The 18145-nt window shown below is 41.5% G+C and overlaps 1 protein-coding gene and 1 long non-coding RNA gene across 16 annotated transcripts in view; one reads left to right on the top strand and one right to left on the bottom strand.

Moving 5' to 3' along the window:
* The window catches only part of LOC110976839 (rho GTPase-activating protein 26-like), a 58034-nt gene that overhangs the window by 24328 nt on the left and 15561 nt on the right, over window positions 1–18145 (top strand). For 11 of the 15 annotated variants that reach the window (XM_022230463.2, XM_022230460.2, XM_022230466.2 and 8 more), the window contains exons 5-21: window positions 964–1065; window positions 1596–1706; window positions 4245–4287; window positions 5498–5559; window positions 5920–5988; window positions 7165–7228; window positions 7670–7767; window positions 8082–8176; window positions 8580–8658; window positions 9100–9139; window positions 9263–9325; window positions 9460–9534; window positions 9839–9929; window positions 10089–10147; window positions 10853–10958; window positions 11502–11661; window positions 12261–12504. In XM_022230463.2, the coding sequence (XP_022086155.2) occupies window positions 964–1065; window positions 1596–1706; window positions 4245–4287; window positions 5498–5559; window positions 5920–5988; window positions 7165–7228; window positions 7670–7767; window positions 8082–8176; window positions 8580–8658; window positions 9100–9139; window positions 9263–9325; window positions 9460–9534; window positions 9839–9929; window positions 10089–10147; window positions 10853–10958; window positions 11502–11661; window positions 12261–12504 (1561 nt within the window). Of the gene's footprint in view, window positions 1–963; window positions 1066–1595; window positions 1707–4244; window positions 4288–5497; window positions 5560–5919; window positions 5989–7164; window positions 7229–7669; window positions 7768–8081; window positions 8177–8579; window positions 8659–9099; window positions 9140–9262; window positions 9326–9459; window positions 9535–9838; window positions 9930–10088; window positions 10148–10852; window positions 10959–11501; window positions 11662–12260; window positions 16740–18145 lie in introns of those variants that run through there. The other 4 variants (XM_022230457.2, XM_022230456.2, XM_022230455.2 and 1 more) reach the window with 4 other exon arrangements.
* On the bottom strand, window positions 182–1661 carry LOC147800154 (uncharacterized). Its single transcript, XR_015424222.1, has 2 exons — window positions 1534–1661; window positions 182–1148 (listed from the first exon to the last, which is right to left on the bottom strand). It is a non-coding gene; the product is annotated as an uncharacterized LOC147800154 (long non-coding RNA).

Raw genomic sequence — 18145 nt, 5'->3', positions numbered from 1 at the left:
CACACGCTGAGTTCTTGAAATTCACATGAATATAATTTGAATTCCCTGTGCAAAAGACACTGTTGCTTTACGTCCTGATTGGGGTAAGCTTTTTAGTTACATAAGAGACGCTTTGCACCAATACACTGTTTTCAATGGATAAGAAAGGTACAAAGGAACCAGTCCATTCCAGAGATGGTAGTCGCTGTGCAAAAGGATTTCAAACAGTTTTTATTTACTGATGAAGAATACAAAGATGCACAAAATGTGAGTCCAAGAGGATTTCATGTCATGGATCCCTTAAAATGTTCATATTTGGAGTCCCGTTTTTATGAATCTTTTAGTTTGGGTCAGTTGTTTATACAAGGTTTGTTTTAAAGGAGTGCCACCGTTAATATTTAGCTGCTGCAGCAATTTTGTTCAAACAGATGTTCTATTTTTTGGTTCCTCTCCCTACCTTACTGTCCATGTTATTTTTTTGCCTCATGAGACCCCTAATGATATCTGACCTGTTTAAAAAAAAATTTAACTTTCAGTAATATTTTGGCAAAAGGGTTTTCCCTTTGGTAAATAATAATCTACAATGCTCATTTATTACCCTAGTCTACATTTACCAAGACTTCCCACACACATAAAGCTAAGAGGTACCAGGTACTAATAGAAGTTATAGAATAACAAAGTTTGTGATGATCCCTGAAATTACATCTACCGGTATAACAACAATCCTGATACCTGAAGATACCTTATAATTCCATAACAGTTTTGCCCAAAAGGGAATTTTGTATGAAAGACATTAGAGTTCCACATATTCATTTGCTTAACATGATTTCAGAAGGAAGATTCTCAACTTTAAATCAACAACAATCACAACAGTGATATGAAGCAATCTGCAGACAGTCAACAAAAACAGAAGGGAAACAAATGTGGCAAAATGTTTTTCCTAAGTGATTGAAGTGGAATTCATTGTTCTGTTCCCTCCCTCAGGAGGCCAAGAAGCAGTTTGAGAAGCAGACAGAGAAGTTCTGCAAGTCGCTGGATAACCACGTTGGCCTGACAACGAAGAAGAAGGAGACTTCTCTGCAGGAGGTGAGAGCAAGGATGCAAGATGTCAGGGTGGTTGGTACAGAGAAGACTCCTGCCTGGAAAGTTCTTGGAAGCTTAGTTGAATCCTGAAAGGGAAAAGAGCAGAAGCATCATTATTGGCAGTTTTATTTTACTTCTTTTTTGTTTGAAAATGTCACATTTCTGATGTTGGTCATGAAAACTCTGAATTGCTTTGTTGCCTTTACACAAAAAAAAGTACTCATTCATGAGCTTAGATGTGACGTCATTATCTACTGTAATAGTAAAAAAGCTTCATTGGATTGGGGGAGGCTGTTGTATTAAGCAGCAGTGTGTCTGAGCTTATATAATGAGGTCCAATGAAGTCCGTCTTTGCATGGCAAGGTGATGGTTTCAGAAATTAGCTGTTTTAAGGATTCGTGTGTTTCGAGTGATGTATTTTCTTCAGATTTGTGTGCGGTTTGGAGACTCCAAAGGGGGAGGCACATGTACCTTCAATATTAGAGAATACCAGGGGTTGGTCTCTAGTCGTAACGTGTCTCTTTGATACCCAGGCTGATGCAGCCCTGGAGTTGGAGAGGAGAGAGTTTCACCGAGAGTCCCTGATGTACGCCCGCATCCTGCAAGAGGTCCAGGAGAAGAAGAAGTTTGAGTTTGTGGAGACGGTAAGTGTAGCTACCAGCTTTTTCAGACTTCCATCAGAATTCAGATCTTTGGATCTGGCTTTCAGGTCCGTGAGGTAAGAAGAACTGGACTTTGGGCAAGCTCCGTGCATACCAGACACACCTCATCGCTGGTGTCTAGTCAAGGGAGTGCAGCATGTTAGTATTTTGCCTCTCCTGTGCAGAGGATCAGGGGTTTGAATCCTCTAGTCATATGTTTTGCCCCTTTCAAGTCACTCTATCCTTACTCAGTTTATCCCTCCCCCTCCCCAAGCAAATGTATTTGCATTAGCCGGAAAGCAATCTTTAAAGTGATGCTGCCTGTACTTCATTCACTGCCATTCTGTCTGTGGCCGTTTGAAGGCTGGTTAACTGTGTAATCGCCTGTGTAGTTGATGTGAGAAAATTGACAGAAGTCATTACTTTCACATTAAGACATGTTTTCTGTGAGCAGTCTTCTTCGAATGTAAAGGAGCTGCAGCGCTTATTTTTTTACATGAAAAAAAGTGAACAACACTGAAAAGAAGACTGAGTTTGAGTTCATCTAAAATCAGTCACTCTCATCCTGTGTTCTGATAAGCACACCATGTGGCGTTATTGATTATATGTACGCACTGCATAGACCATACATGTATGTGTACATTCTGACTTACATGTACTCCTTTAAAAATCCTGTCCCTTTAGTATATCGATGCGTGCATCTTTGACCTAGGTTGGTGGTAGAATTTATTGTAAAGAGACATGCTAAAATTTAGAAATACAAAGTGCCATTCAACCTTCGTTGACAAAATTTCTGCTATTGCTGAAGTCGAGATTTTGGAGTGGAAAGTTAGCTGGATGACTCTTAATACTGACTGGTACATGCTCATGCTTCGTGTCACAGTTGAAAACTCAGTCATTTTCACATGGAGACATCAAAGCTAGATGTACCCACAAAAAATGCAAAATATTGAACTAGCAATGACAGGCATTTTATTCCAGTGAAGATGGAGTTGTATTCATATCTGGCTACTATCTGTATTGTAAGAAAAAAATTTCTACCAGATCCAGCACAAACTTTTTTTGCTTTGCTCACTTGGGGTGAAAAATCAGCAAGTTGCCTGTTGGTTTTCCATCGTACAAGATCTACGTGCATAAATCAGCTGCCACAGTTAGTGAATCATTGCATTATTACTGTAAATCCCGTTGTACACAGTGCACATGTATAACTCTTATTTTTGGAAACATTTTGAATCTAAGTGCACCATATGACTGTTAACATTGAGTAATCACATTTTAGTGCCACGTTGTACCCAGCGTGTCGATCCTGTCGTGCACGGGCGTGTTGTCCAAAACAATGATGCATGCTGCTGGTACATGTAGGTTTGCCGTTATCAGATTACCAGATTGCTTTTTCTGTCTTAGTTGTCAAATTCAACATATAAATGTGCCCTTGCAATGAGGAGATGCATTCTAGTTTACTGGTTCCTTTGAAACTGAACAAGTTACATGTATATGTCAATTAGAATTATTCAAAGGTAGACTCCATTATGGTGGCAGCAGTCAACACTTATTGTGTAGGGCCAGTGAAGTTACAAGTCAGAACTTCCTTCATGTAGCAGTCTCTCAGTATTAAGGCAATGCGTAGGGATAATGAAAACAGACTAGTCTTGGTTCATACTGCCTTTCCTCCGATCTGAACATTACTACACCATGACTATACATGGTGGAACTGATATTCTGTTAGATTCTTGGCATATTTAGTGCTGGCCATGAAGACTTATCCAAGGAGACACCATTACCGCGATGGCACCATACTGTCGTGCACGCCGCAATCAGTCTTAAATTTGAGACCCGTGTGCAATTTGGCTAGCCACATTACCCTGCCGATTGAAGAATCATTTAACGTACAGACACTGTGTATGTACAGTGAGAATCCCATTTGGGTTTCCACGCACACGTATGTCTATCCACTGCTGTTCTCCTAAACAGATTGTCCAAAGCTGTCTGACACATGACTTTGATGACTTGCAAAAAGAAAGTCCCTCCCCCGTTGAGAAGGAAGCTGTATCACATGCTCTTTGGTCATAATTCTAAATGAGGAAATAAGCATTTCTTTCCTGTGACAAGCAACCTTTAACAAGAATGTTGCACGTGTGTATACGTGCTTCCCAAATATAGGCAAGCAGTTTTTGACACCATTACTGCATATAAATGTAGGATCTTACTGTTCTTTAGAAGCCCTTTTTTTACCCACTGCAATATCCATCTTTTGTCGTTGTATTCACGTTATATAAAAGCCACACAATTGAGGAAAAACCCCCAATCCTGCAGATGACTGATGACACATGCTTGCCCTTTCCAGCTGAACAGCAACCAACTGTTGAGGTTTGAATCCATATCTATCATTAGTCAGTCTGTAAACACGGTTGAGTGGTTCCAGCAGGTTTTGGTCAGCGATTCATCACTTCACCACCGAACAAACGGGCAATGTGTCACAGGCATTTCATAACTGATTAACCCAGAGATTGGTTGACTTTGTTCTTTTTTCTGTGTGCACAGTTATTGGGATTCATGTACAGCTGGCTGACGTTCTACCATCAAGGTAAACAGACTCTGTTCGGGGAATATATTAGGGTCCAATTTGACAGAATTGCTAAGCAAATGTTAAGGGTTAAAAGGTTAAACAAAAACACAAAACCAGCATGGTGGATTTTTTTTATGAAATAAGCTATCTGCTGGTTATATACCTGCACCTGTAACATGCAATATATAGGTCTTGATTTGTTTGGCAATAACTTGTTTTTGGCTTTTCCAAGTTTTTACAAATGTATATGCTTAGCACATTTTGTTCCTATCAGGTTTATGAAGTGGATATATGAGAAATTGCACAGTAAGGGCAATCAGCCGAAGGGCTTGTTGACTGATAGCCTGTATGTTATTGGTCAAGTCAGTTTTCTGTAGGGGCTTTCACACTAGACGAATTCCCTGGGAAATTCTCGGGGAATTGTGGTCGGTCTGTTAACACAGCCAAAGAAATTCACAGGGAAAAGGTTTTCCCGGGGAATATTTACCCCTGCGCAGGAGTGGGGTTGAAGGAGTAAACCCCGGAATGTTTTCCCGGGGAAAAGCAACTAGTGTGAACTTCAGTCGGTTTGAACGTACCCCACCTTTTTGCGTCAACGGCTAGTGTGTTGAGCCGTAATCTCGAAAGGTCACAGGGTCACAAATAATGCACTATGTAATTGGCGCAGTAATTTAGTATTGTAATGCAGTACCTTTCAAACTCACAACATCACCTTGGAATTGCGCGACGTAAACAACAGCAGCTTGTGCATGTTCGTGGAGCATTGCCAGATTGGACTTCTGTCCACAAGTCATTCGGGAACTTCTGGATGGGTACCCTCCATTTGCACATTTCTGAGGGTTTGATTGCCAGTGTGAAAAAAACGTGCATATTCCTGGGAAATAGTGTCCCTGGGAGTTACCAAATGGGTCTGGTGTGAACGGTTGCTGGGGTTCTGGTGGGGTTAAAAAATCCCAGGGATTTTTCCGGGGATTTACTTCCTGGAGATTGGCTCTGCAGCGTGAAAAGGCCTTTTGAAGGATTCTGTAGAACTCGTAAAACATTCTCAAGAATGAATGAGCTTATGGGATTCATGCTGTTTGCCAAGTTTCAAAATCCTCTCCTAGCTGGATAGGGGTTTTGTCTCTGTTGCGGTAGTTTACGTGCTCACCTTTTGCAATCAGTGTTGTTGTCCATGCAGTTGTCTGTGACTGAAATCTGACGTATGTGATTACTTTTTCATGGTCAGGTCATGAGGTGGCCAGGGAGTTCAAGCCGTACATGACAGAGCTGCAGCTCAAGTTGCAGAATGTAAGTTCTGAACGTGTCGTTGCTGGCTGAAATTTTAAACTCATCCATGACCCCTTATGCACTTGTGAGATGGTACCACCGAGACCCTCTTGTAGTAGAACAGCATTGTGTGCCCACCTGAAGAGGAGAAAGGTGAAACAGTGCGAAGGCCAAAGATTTGTGAACAGTAAATTACCATTGAATTATGATTGATGAAAATGACAGAAGTGTTGCTATTCTTTAAGTGGACTGAGGGATGGGGGAGTGGCCCAGATTTGAAGAAGAGGACAAGTAAGTTATGAAACTTGGATGAGGTTTTCCACATGCCCTTCCGCTCAGTCATTTAGACCACACCTGCTTTATACTCTCTTGTTTTGGCAGATTCGGGCCGGGTTTGACATGACCAAGCAAGAGGCGGAAACTCTGATGAATAAGATGATGGAGGTGAGGGTGTGTATAATCGTTCCCCTTTGTTGTCTTCTTGCATGCTGCATGCCACACCCACATGCCACACCCACTGAAAGAAAAAAATGGATCTGAGAAAAGTGCACTTTCTTTCACATTAGCTTCAAAACTCTCTTTCCGTTGGTGTAGGGTTAACAAGTTGGAAAAATGCAGTTCTTAGAAAAAAAAGGACCTTATATCCTTTTCTATGGTTGGACTGACTAATATCAGGAAAACATTCAAAACTTTTTTCAGAAATTTTACTTTAAAAATGTTTCGCACTGCTACTGAGCAGTGGTTGGCAGAATTCATGCTGGCAAGGTCAAGGGGAATATATGTACTGGTGTATGGTGATTAACTTTGGTATTTCTGTGTTACAGGTGGATGGTATCTTATTGTTTCATGTCTGTTTCATGTTTAGAAAAACCGCAGAAACTGGGACCTGCCTGTGTATAATAAAAACAGTGTCACCAAAATATTGTAAACACAAAGTTTCCTGAAGCCAATTGCGTTTTAATAGTACCTGACCCCAACTGACCCCTCATATTATCACACCTGTTCCACCATGGCTATTCGTGGCACGCACACGCAGGCACATGTATCTACTAACCCAGCCAATCATTTTGAACACCAGAGCCATTTTGCAACATGACATACCTTACAGGTAGAGATCATGATAGCACTCTGTGATACATCCCACATGTGCCTACATGTACATGCATGACAATGTATTGAGTACATGTATGTCAGTGGCTGCACCCTGCCACAGTCCCTGACTAAGGTGGGGTTGGCAGAACACTGAGACACAGGATGTGTCTGAATTGGCAGGCTAGGGCTAGCAATGGCACAAATTGAAATAGGTTTAACCACTACCTGGCCCAGCCACAGCTAACATGCACATGGCCAGTGTACTACTGGTGCATGAGATCTCACCTTGCAAACCAAAGGGGGCATGATGAACTGTAGGAGTTACTCTGTGATTGAACTGTAGGAAATGTTCAATTTTAGAGTTGGCCAAAGTTATTTTTTCACAGTTTCTCTCATTGTTTACTATGAAAGTCCCCAAAAAGCTTCATGTCTAAGAAATGGTGTTGCTTTTTTCTTCAATTAACAAAATCCATTGCTTGATCATCAAGTTTTTGCTGTGAAAAAGACCAAATGTTGTTGGTTTTTTTTTTCCAGAAACCTCATGAACAACTGAAGTCCAACAAAATTCAAGAAGGCTACCTATACATCTACGAGAAAAGTAAGTGTTACCAATTCAACACGCTGTGATTGAAATTTTGAGACCAAATCATGGAGCTCTACAGCAAAACATACTTAAAATTTTTCACAACTGACCACAGTGCTTGGATCATTTTCCTTTCACAGACCAAAAGTGTACTAAATATGTATGAGCAGCCGACTAACAGTTTTCAAATGAAAATATTTGTTCCAGAAGATAATCTACAATATTTGACCGTCGTAGTTGATTTGAACAGGCCCCTCTCTGTACAGTAATTTAATACATTATTTTTGTTTTGGTTTCTGACCACAGATTTAAGAGCAAATGACACAAGTTTATTTTTCGTGTTTTATTCACCAGTGTTTTTTTTTTCTCCCTGAGATATATCCCATGACAAGTAGCACTGCTCGACATTATCCAAAGCTGAAGCTTAACGTGTGCTAACTTTGTCGTTATGTGCAGGGGCACTCGGCTCCAACTGGGTGAAGAACTACTGTCGGTACAACAAGGAAACCAAAGTTCTGAGGATGATTCCCTTTGTCCAAACACTGCCCAGGCCAGTAAGTATCTCTACCGCTGACTCGCCATGTTGTACAATCTTTTTGCCTGTCAGCAGATCCTGAGGAATCGGGGCTCAGTGAACGAGTTCCAAAAATAAATCTATTGTCGGACTCCAGGGAAAAACTAAATCAATGATTTCCCTCGAATGAAAGGAAATCGGTCGGGTTTTAATTTGTTTTATGTGATGCCCACCCAAAACATCAATTTTGGATCTGTCTTTATACATTACAACCTGTCTGAGCATAGGATGACTGTACACTGATAAAAGTGTCCAATAACAGGCAAGCAATATTGTCCCCCTTTTTTGTCTCAGTTAACAGAGGACAAGGTAACGGTCACATCCTGCACAAGGCGAATGACAGACTCCATAGAGAAACGATTCTGCTTTGATATCAACAGCATGGAAAAGTAAGCCTGAAACTAATGATGTCCTTTGAATTGACCATGGTGAAGGTAGATAAACAATCACAGAGCTTGTTCTTAGCGTTGAATATTTTTGCAAATCTGTTGTGTGTAGTTGCTGGGAGATCTGGATGACCTGAGTGATCATAAGAAAAACTCCCAGTGTTTGGAGTTGAGAGGGCTCCTCTGTTTTTGAATTCTTTTCAATTATGAAAGGGTTTCAAAAGAACAGTAATAGGGTGTGCAGTAGGAATGTCACAGGATCATATCCTTTGTGCAGAAATCCAACCCTCGTCCTCCAAGAATGTCAATCTCTGGGGCAAGTACTCCGGTGGGGTCTAGATCTACTCCACAGCCCATGAAGAACCACTGCATGTAACCCAACATGCCTTCTTCTTTATCCCCCCAGGCCTCACATAATCACATTACAAGCAATCACAGAGAGAGAACGCACACAGTGGATGACAGCCATGGGAGGCAAGGAGCCGGTAAGCAACTCAAGAAATGGTGGGGCCAGTCTTCCTAGAGTTACCAGACTCAGTTTTGCACATGTCAGATCTATTTGACCTTTGACCAGTTGTTGCTAAGTGTCAACCAATAGTAGCACCAGGAGTAGCTTTTCTGCAGTTGATGGTCGAAGCTAAGTTTTCAGAGAGGCAGACTTTCAAAATCCAGCATTTCTGGTTTTTACTGTTGCATTTCCAGGTTGGTATCCAGTGATAATTGTAGGCTTATGCCATTTTCAGTAGTTCATAAAATGTCTGTCTTGCGCAGTGTGAAGGCTGTCTTTTGAATTATAATGGCCTCAACTGTTACAAGCCTCAGTCTGTAAGAGTAGCACTCTAAAATGAGGACATCGAGTATCTGTGTTCCCTGTAATCTTCCTGGGCCTGCTGATGAGTTCTCCTGTGTTCGTATTTCTATTTCAGATTTACATAAATCCGGCCCACATCTCGAAGAAAGACGACAGTAAGTAACAGAAAAACGCATTCCATCTTTGTGTTGTTTTCATCTCGAGTCGCAGAAATGGAAAACATTCATTTGAAGACGTTGGAAATTTCTAAGAGTGGCTGTCGCTTTCTTCTCCAACAGACTTGCTCAATGACATAGGCTTCCATTTCATCAAGAAGTGCATAGAAGCCATCGAGAGTCGAGGTGAGTTGGCCACACAGCCTCTCCTCCCTAGAAATTATCCATTTCCACACTGTAATTCCAAGGGATGATACATTGTGAACGTTTCAAGGGGTAGTAATATTCCAGGTATTCATTTGTTGTCTTTAATGTTCCAGGTTTAGATGACCAAGGTCTGTACAGAGTAGTTGGTGTCAACTCAAAAGTCATGAGGTTAACATCTCTTTGTCTTGGTAAGTTCAACCCTCCTTACATATCTGCCAAATCCCACAAGATTCAATATAATTCACAGTAAACCTCGTTGGTTTGGATACTTAAGTAGAAAGCTCTTATAACAAATTCTGCTTCACAGAAAATGTTAAGTGTCGTGGGTGTGTTAGATTATGGTACATATTTTTCTAATTCATGCCCTGCAGTCTTGTCAAGAAGTAAGAGGTATTTTTGGCCCCCTTGTATATAGGAATGCAACGTTGAAGCACGGTAGATGCAACCATTGATTATGTTGTAACAATTGATTGTTCTTCCCATTGTCTGAAGCAGACAAGAGGAAGCCGCAGAATGTCAACTTGTCCGACTCAGGGGAATGGGAAATCAAGACAATCACCAGCGCTTTGAAGAACTATTTCAGGTAGGGAAAAAAGCTAATCTTGTCTTGGATTTTCCCCACAGTTGAACCCTTGAGTCCTGTCAATTTCCCCCATCGGTAAAAACAAAACAAAGGCAAAATGGCTTCCCTTTGATTAATCCTCTTGTTCACCCCTTATACTTTATTTTTTTTGTTTTGCAGGAATTTGCCAGAGCCGCTGATGTCATTCAGGCTGCACGATCAGCTTATAGCTGCAGCAAGTGAGTACCATTTGCCCAATTGGGAAATAACCCATTTGAGAACCACAGTCACACACCAGGGAGCTACATCCAAAGTTTTTTGTGTTTGGGTATAAAATTCTGTCCGATTTACTTGGCTGCAGCTCACACTTACACACAAGTCTATGACAATGGTTGTAGTGATTCCCATGTAGTCGTGTCGAATTCAAGCCCCAGCCATGTAATTCAGACACTGCTTAGACATGTGTGTCTCTGGAAGTTTACGGCTGCATTCCACATTTTCAAAGTAGCGCATAACTGCCAGATACTATCAGATGATCCAGATAAGCCCATTTCTAATTTTGTTCTGTCATGGCAGTTAATGTAAATTGTGGCTGCTTGATAAGTCTGTTACCCAGCAAGTCTTCACAAGGTACCTGCTCTCTTTTGTGTTCGCATTGAATTTTGATGTCCAGTATGCACTCAGCTTTTCAGTTGGTGCTAAAGTGTTTCAGCGTGATGGTCAACGGCATCATTCAAGTGTTATGCACCATCAGTCGGACAGATTTGTACAGGTCTACCTACCTTCCTGTTGGTTTAACTGTCTGATCTGCGGAAAGGTCTTCATATTTGTCCTACATACTGCCAGGTAGCAAAATGGCATTCAGCCATTTCCTGTGCCGTTTTGATGCACATTATCTGTTGAGCCATTTCTGACGTTGTTGACTTTTTGTCTTTTGTCCACAGAGCAAGAGACAAAAACATTAAGAGTGAACGACATCCACGGTCTCGTCCACCAACTAGACGAGCCCAATTTTGAAATGCTGGATCTTCTTATAGCTCACTTAAGAAGGTACTTATTCCACCCCGCTAGCATTCTTTATTAGTTAGCGGTATCTTTCTTTAAAATCATTCACTCAGTTCGGTAATTCCCATTAAACGCGGGCTTGTCAAATTGTTACAGATGCTACACTTTGTTTTTGTGTGTGCTTTCCTACGGTGCTCAGTGGACTGTAAGCTCCACTGGCTCCATAGGAAGGTGCACCTGTCAAAGTGTGATGTCATCACTCATCAGTACAGGTGTGTTATTTTGGCATTGTATACCGGCTTCATTTTTGAGGTAAGCCGATACATAGATGTACAAATAGCTGAGAACCTAGGCAACCTTTGCTCTATTTGGAACTTCATATCTCAAGTGAAGAAGTTTCTCTTAAATGTTTTGAACGGTGTTAGTGTGATGATGGAATGAAATTAAAGGTGTGATTATGGGAACTTCAGTGGCCAGTTATAGCTGGAGCCATTAACCATGGCCATATGCCACACTTTTAATCGTTATTGATGTGACAAAAGAGGATGTCATGTTAACACCCTTGCCAAACTGTTCTCGGCTCACCAGGGTGGCAGACCACTCTGAGGTCAACCTGATGACGGTGACCAACCTTGGCGTGTGCTTTGGGCCGACGTTGATGCGCCCGGAGGAGGAGACAATGAAGGCCATCATGGACATCAAGTTCTCCAACATTGTCATCGAGATCCTCATCAGGCACTATGAAAAGGTGAACTGCTGTTGTAGGTGGACTTCAGAGTGATTGAGATTGACCGGACAGGTGAAATTGAACCAAGTTGGGATACTGTTCCAAAAGATGACAGGGACTTGCAAGATGTACCTTACATTATGAAATGTTCCCACATGATGAAACATACCCAATTAAGACTATTAACTGTTAGCCCTGAGGAACAGAGACCCCCATTGATTTGAATCTTAATCGTGTTCTTTACTAGGCTTTTGGTAAATGCAGTACTTTACAAATTGCGTTAACCCATAATTTACACCTTTGTATTGGTCATCAAGGGCTCACAAAGCTTCTTTCCAATTATATTCAGCAGCTCTTACAAGATTCAGTACAAGGTGTTTTCAAATCACGGTTAGACAGGGTAATGACACTAAGACTATTAAGTGTTTAAGAACAGAATCTGTTAAAATGTTTGCTGTCTTGTTCCTGATGGACATGTTGCTGTTGAGGTTTTCTTGTGCACCAGTTGATAGGATAAGGTTATGGTGCCCTTTGAAAGTTCTTTTTCAATCCATGTTGTTACGTAAGTTGTCCTCATGAAAATGTCACTGCTGACTAACATCAACATTGTTTCTCGTTAGATTTTTAAGACGGCACCAGACAGCGGGGGCAGGTCACAGTTTCGCAACGTTGTTCCTCCTTCCACCTCTGTGCTCCCCAACTCAACTGCCTCGTCCGTCTCCAGCACCTCCTCAGCGCAGATGTCACCCAGGAACGGCAAGCAGCAGCAACCACAGCAGGTGTCCAGGTCAGATCCCATGCCCACCCGGGGCTACCACACCCAGATATCGGCCGGTGGGCGGGACCAGTCGCCCAGACGAACAGGTGAGAAAGTCACCCCTCCGCCGAGACCCGCTGCCCTTCCTAACCCCCCCTATTACACCTCTTCCCCAATCGGCCGAGATGGTCGCCGGCGGTCTTCCCTCACCTTGCCACCTCCCACATCCCCTCCGGTCAGCACGCTGATAGGAAAGTTTGACACGCCCAGGAAGAAGAGCATTGATGATGAATCCTTGAATTACACCAACACACCCCCTAGTCGGGCAAATGCATTAAGGAAAGGTAAGGGAGTGGGCCACCAGGTGGAAAAAGTGCAAAACCCAACCTCTGACAGCGGGAGCAGTAAGTCTGGAATAAACCCTAAACCACTATTGAATAAAAAACCTGAGCATCTTGTCCTTGGACTAGCTAATGCTAAGAATTGCAATGCCCAGACCCCTTCCCCAAAGAGCCCGCTAGAGGGCTTTGTTAAGGTTGACTACCCGTATGCTGATGAAACTCCTCCCGAAAGTCCGGTCTCCTCCCCACATAATCCCCTGGAAAAGAAGGACCCAGGGGCAAAAGCGGTTGCAGCGGATGTCGGGGTAGCCAAGGGTTTGCATATCGGCGTGCGAGGCATTGTAGGGATAAGCATGGGATTGGGCCTTGGTAAAGGCAATACGTCACCAGCCGAGAAAGAGACCACAGTGAAGAACGGAGATGGGGGGAAAGTGGAAAGCCCAAGGGTGGTCAAGCGGCCAATGTCACCGGTCAAAGAGGGTGTTAAGAGCAATGAGGGGGTCAGCCCCAAGAAGGATGGGAACACAGACCCAAGCGGTGATGTGGTGCTGCGAAAGAATAACGGCAGGAAAGCCATGGCCCCAGTATTATCGCGAGTGTCAGGGGTATTCTGTGCCGATCAAACCAATGTTTGAAATCTGAATCCCTTGCATAATGCAATAGAATTTAAAAGCAAAAAACCAAAACGTTAACCACAAGGATGTTTCCACATTTTCAAGTTTCTGTATGGAACTCCCATTTTTAAGAACCAGCCACGGATCCCATTTTTGTGCTCACATTTGATTCCTGTCATTTCTGATCATCCAAATTGACCAGTTCTTACCCCACTTCACTTTCAAAATTTTCAAATTTTCACTGTCAAAATTTGACCTCCATTGCAATTTCACCCAAGTTCTGTCCACTTCCCTGCAGTGTCCACGACTCCCTCTCATTCCTTCCCAACACGCACATGCAAAGCACTTGGGGGAAATACATGGTCTTGCCCGTGGTTTTGCTTCTGCATGTTTCATTTTGTTCCTTGGCACGTTTGTTCTGATTTGTTTTTTTCCCTATTTGGAATGTTGCTTGTTCCAGCTTTGTGGATGCTAAGCATTTTAACAAATTTGTTTGATCACCAAGAAATACGACTTTAGATAATTTATATAAACCGTAGTTTGTGATTCATCTTCTGTGAGTAAAGTGTAGGGTCTAGTTGAATTGAACTTTGAAAAATAGATACCATACTTAGAAACTGTTTCCATGATGTCTCATAAATGTTGAAGTGAGGTGCTGTTTGTGCCATTCAAAGTGTCTGTCTTGTCATGCTGTGTACACATCACCAATATTCAAGTTACTGTGAATGCTTTCTTGTTTGAAACCAGTATACTTACCAAAGCGGCATGCATTATGCAGTAGTTTTGTCCCAACCGTTTTTTAACTGCCCTCGTTGCCGTTTGTAAATTCCACAAGCAAAGGATGATCACTGTTTCAGTTCAGTACTTAAGAAGTTCAGTATTTAATGCATACATATATGTTCATCTGTGCAGATTTTTTATGATCTTCTCATGCCTGTTGTCTCCATATGTTGTAACTTCCTTTGTTTAAAAAGTGTATCTTCCATGAACCTGTACTCAGTGGTTTTTATATTTAAAAGTAGACGTTTTATGTACAAATATTTACAAAACTCAGTTTATTGAAATGAGAATTACTGCCTGAAATAATGTATTTATCTGGTAGGCACTATTTCCCTTAAAATCTCTCAAAACAACACTCAATAAAATGTGAATTTGAAACAGGCTTTGAAGTAGGCACCTCTGCCTAAGATATGCAGACGTTTGGACCTTGTTAATTTTCTGCCATGAAAGGAGGAGGTAAAAATTGTTTTTTTTTAATCGGATGTTATGGTACATCAAGTTGTAAATGTTATCTCAGGGTGGGGGGATTTTTCCTGAGTACATTCCCACTCATTCTCAAAGTGAGGTTAGCTTCAGTTTTTAAATGAAGATATAGGCGTGTAACAGATCCATCAGTGTCGTGTTAATGAAATTTGATTTAGTGTGTGCCTTTGGTAAAATGTGGATTATTTGTAAAGACGTGACTATGCTGCCCTTTGCATTTTGAATTTAGGTTTGGTTTCTTCATTTAAATCAGAAATTACTTTCAGTAAATTACTTCAGTGTCGTCAGGTTATTTGCATACAATGTTTATCTGCAGAATTCACGTCAAACTTGGTGCATATGCTTGCAAGGAATCTGGAAATTTGAAACAAATGTTGTGGAAGGGTGTTTTGTTCAAAAGTCTCTTTGTTTTGTTTGTTTATTGTTTGCTTTTTTTATGTTTGCATTTTTGATTGTTGGAAAAATAACCGAAGCTGGCAGTTTTGTTGGAGTGTTTTGGACTGTAACATCACTGGAGAACAGTATCATTTGGAATTGATGGCACAATTGTCCAGGGTCTTTGCAGTGAAAATTTGCATGCCCCAAGTCAAGTGACTGACATCTGCAGATATCCAGTTGTGCTTGATTTTTAAGTGTGTAGTTCTTGCATTGCCGTCATCACCCACCCATCTGGCCCCTCGCAGCCTCATTCCCGCTAGCTTGCCGTGTCTGTCTCAAAGTGGTGGTTTTATTTTCTCTCCTCCTCCACCCTTGTCATTGTCTGGTGCTTGATCATGTTAACACTTACACAATGTTCAGTGCACTGACCGCTCCGCTTTCAAACTGGATCCCTCATTCTTTGGCATTTGTTCTTTGGTCTCACAAATTGCTGATTTTTTCCAAAATAGAAAATGTCAGTTAACTCCTCTCTTATTGGGGCTTTCTCCATTTGGCTTTTCACCTTTTGCCGTTTAGTTTGCCTTTTTGACTTAATCCCCTCCATTTTTTGGCATGTAACAGTGTTGAACTGAAGTTTTCTGTTAGTTTTTGCCCTAATCGATGGAAAAGTCTTTATCAAATGAGACATAGGAATCTAATGAATGTGAAATATAAGTATGAAGAGTTGAGCGATTATAAACTTTAAAGTGTTGGAAACATCCTGCACCAAAATGGAGATGCGGTCTTCCATAACAAAAACAATGTTAAATGCAAACCAGAAAAAGTTTTGCTTAAGATAACTGTCCAACTTTCAGAATGGCAGTTATGCAAAATAGTGAAGAATTCAGTGCTACCAAGGCAGATCCTGCGAAGCTTTTTTTTGGGGGGGGTTGGAATTTTTCATGGAACCTACTATGGCCTTCCTGATGGGTGAGGCTACACTTTGGGGCTTTTACCGAAATTTTTTTGGGTGGGGGATGGCCTAGATGACCCCCCCTCCCATCCCTGGATTTGCCCTTGATGATACCCTGGCAGTACAGTATTGTAGATGCTTGCTTTCCTGGTATCCTTGGCAAGAAGCAAGGGGTAGTTCTCGTCACCTTTTCACGAGTGCTGTAAGAATGCACGCGCATATAATTTCTAAACAGCACCAAGAAAGATGAAATTTTATGGGTGGCTGATTGGTGGTGTTGCAAATACTACGCTCCTCGTTTTTGAGAGCTATCTTTGTGCCAGATATTTATAAGCTAATTTCTGCATAAATTTCAACTGATGTCCAGCTTTGCAAAGGTCTGCAATTCTTTTCTCGCCAACGTACTCGGAAGACAATCACACTTCATTAGACTGTTCTTCGTATATTACTATTTGAGAAGCAAATATGTGTGAATTTCAAATTATTTCACTTAAAGCAGATACTTCTCAGAACATCTGTAGATTATAGAACCAGATTTATACTCTTTAATGTGTATATTATATGAGGAAATATAACTGTTCGGTCCCTAGGGACCGTCCATAAACATTCACTATAGCCACAGTACTAATGGCATGCATATTGATGGAGCATGAGTATTGGTGTTTGCCTGCCAGATTGTATGCTCTTGTGGTATCAAGCATGCCTTGTGTCATTGGTGTGCATGCATGAACACTGCTGTCTTGCCTGGGAATGAAATAAAGAAAGGCAATGGAAGTTTTTTTCTTGAAGAAAAATGGTGTACATTCTTGTGCAATGTTTTGTCGCGTGCGTGCATCTGGGAATTTTTTTTCCATATTTGAAGAAGAATCGTGTAGACGTGGTTTGTTTGTTAATGCCTGCATTTACTGTATTTAAAAGACAAAAGTAAAAAAAAAACATGGAAATGTAATAACAACCTAAAATCAAATTCAATTCAGGTAGGTAATTGTGTCCTTAGAGGTGTGCACTGGAAATGAAGACGGTGGAAATCTTAGAATTAGTTCAGACTGAAAAGCCAGGACAGTCAAGAAATGCAGAAATGGATTATGGGATTGGAATTTTTAAATGAAAAACTCTTTACCTGATGAAACGTGTTAAACTTGCTCATTCTCATGTTGTCGCAGAATGGATTTCACCTACCGAATTGCTCTATTCCCCCCCAGAGGGTATCCCCCCCCCAGAGGATGCTAAATTTGCTCTCCACGGTCTGTTGTTACCTTGTCACCCTTACACCCTTCCAACAAACACTTGTATCTCTTATCGTTGAGATGTTTCCCTTGTAATGCTGTGTGTGAATTGTTTGTATTGTTTTTGGAGTGTTTTTGATATATCTTTCAGTATTAGTTTTGTTTTTATTGTTTGATAACCTCATCAATACTGATCACTACCCTAATTTTCCAGATTTTTTAGAAACATTGGAGATGCTTTGCGTCAAAGTTTGTTCGAACCTCTGAAATTCAGACTTTGCATTTCACATTTTGCAGGACGAGCGCTACTTATCCATTCTGTCATCAAAATGATTATTTCTACTTGTTTTGTTTGTTCAAGTTTTTTTTTTTTTACTATTCGGCTGTGCACTTGGCACTCTGTAAAAGGAAAAGGGCAAAGAAAATCTTGCACACCTTAACCACTTGCTGCCGGGTGGTTTTAAAAAGCAGTGCACATAATCGGGTCTTTTTCAAGATTTTCAGTTTTCAAAATTCTTTCAAAATTCATCATTTCAATTAATGGACGTTTACATCAACATGAATTACTGTCTTGGGGCCACTCTAGTCTGACAGACAAAATCTATTGATGCCCGAGTATTTCAGCCAGGCCTGCAGCCTTGTAAAAAGGGCCTGGATTGTGCGGTGTTATGTACCATTCTTTTGTATATGAACCTGGCACAGTGCGCTGCTGACCTCTTTTCAATAGGGGCCTGATAAGCATGCAGTGGTGCTGTGTGGCTGATTGCTGCGGTGTTGGAGCGCTTTTGTCCATGGTGGTAATCCGCTCGCAAAACAAGGCTGGATTATCTCCACTATTGAGAGTGAAAAAATGTCAGTAATGCCCAGCAGCCTGGTCTTTTGTTCCGAGTCTTTTGTTACAAGGCCCAGTTCCCTTTGTCCGTTTTCGGAGACCCCAGCCACGCGTATAAACACACGGTGCCCGAAACCCGTGT

Source organism: Acanthaster planci, linkage group LG02, assembly GCF_054643075.1.
Source record: "Acanthaster planci isolate LZ-2023a linkage group LG02, COTS_SCS, whole genome shotgun sequence".
NCBI classification, from domain to species: Eukaryota; Metazoa; Echinodermata; class Asteroidea; order Valvatida; family Acanthasteridae; genus Acanthaster; species Acanthaster planci.
Note: the sequence above shows the minus strand (reverse complement) of the source record. Positions and strands in the feature narration are given on the sequence as shown.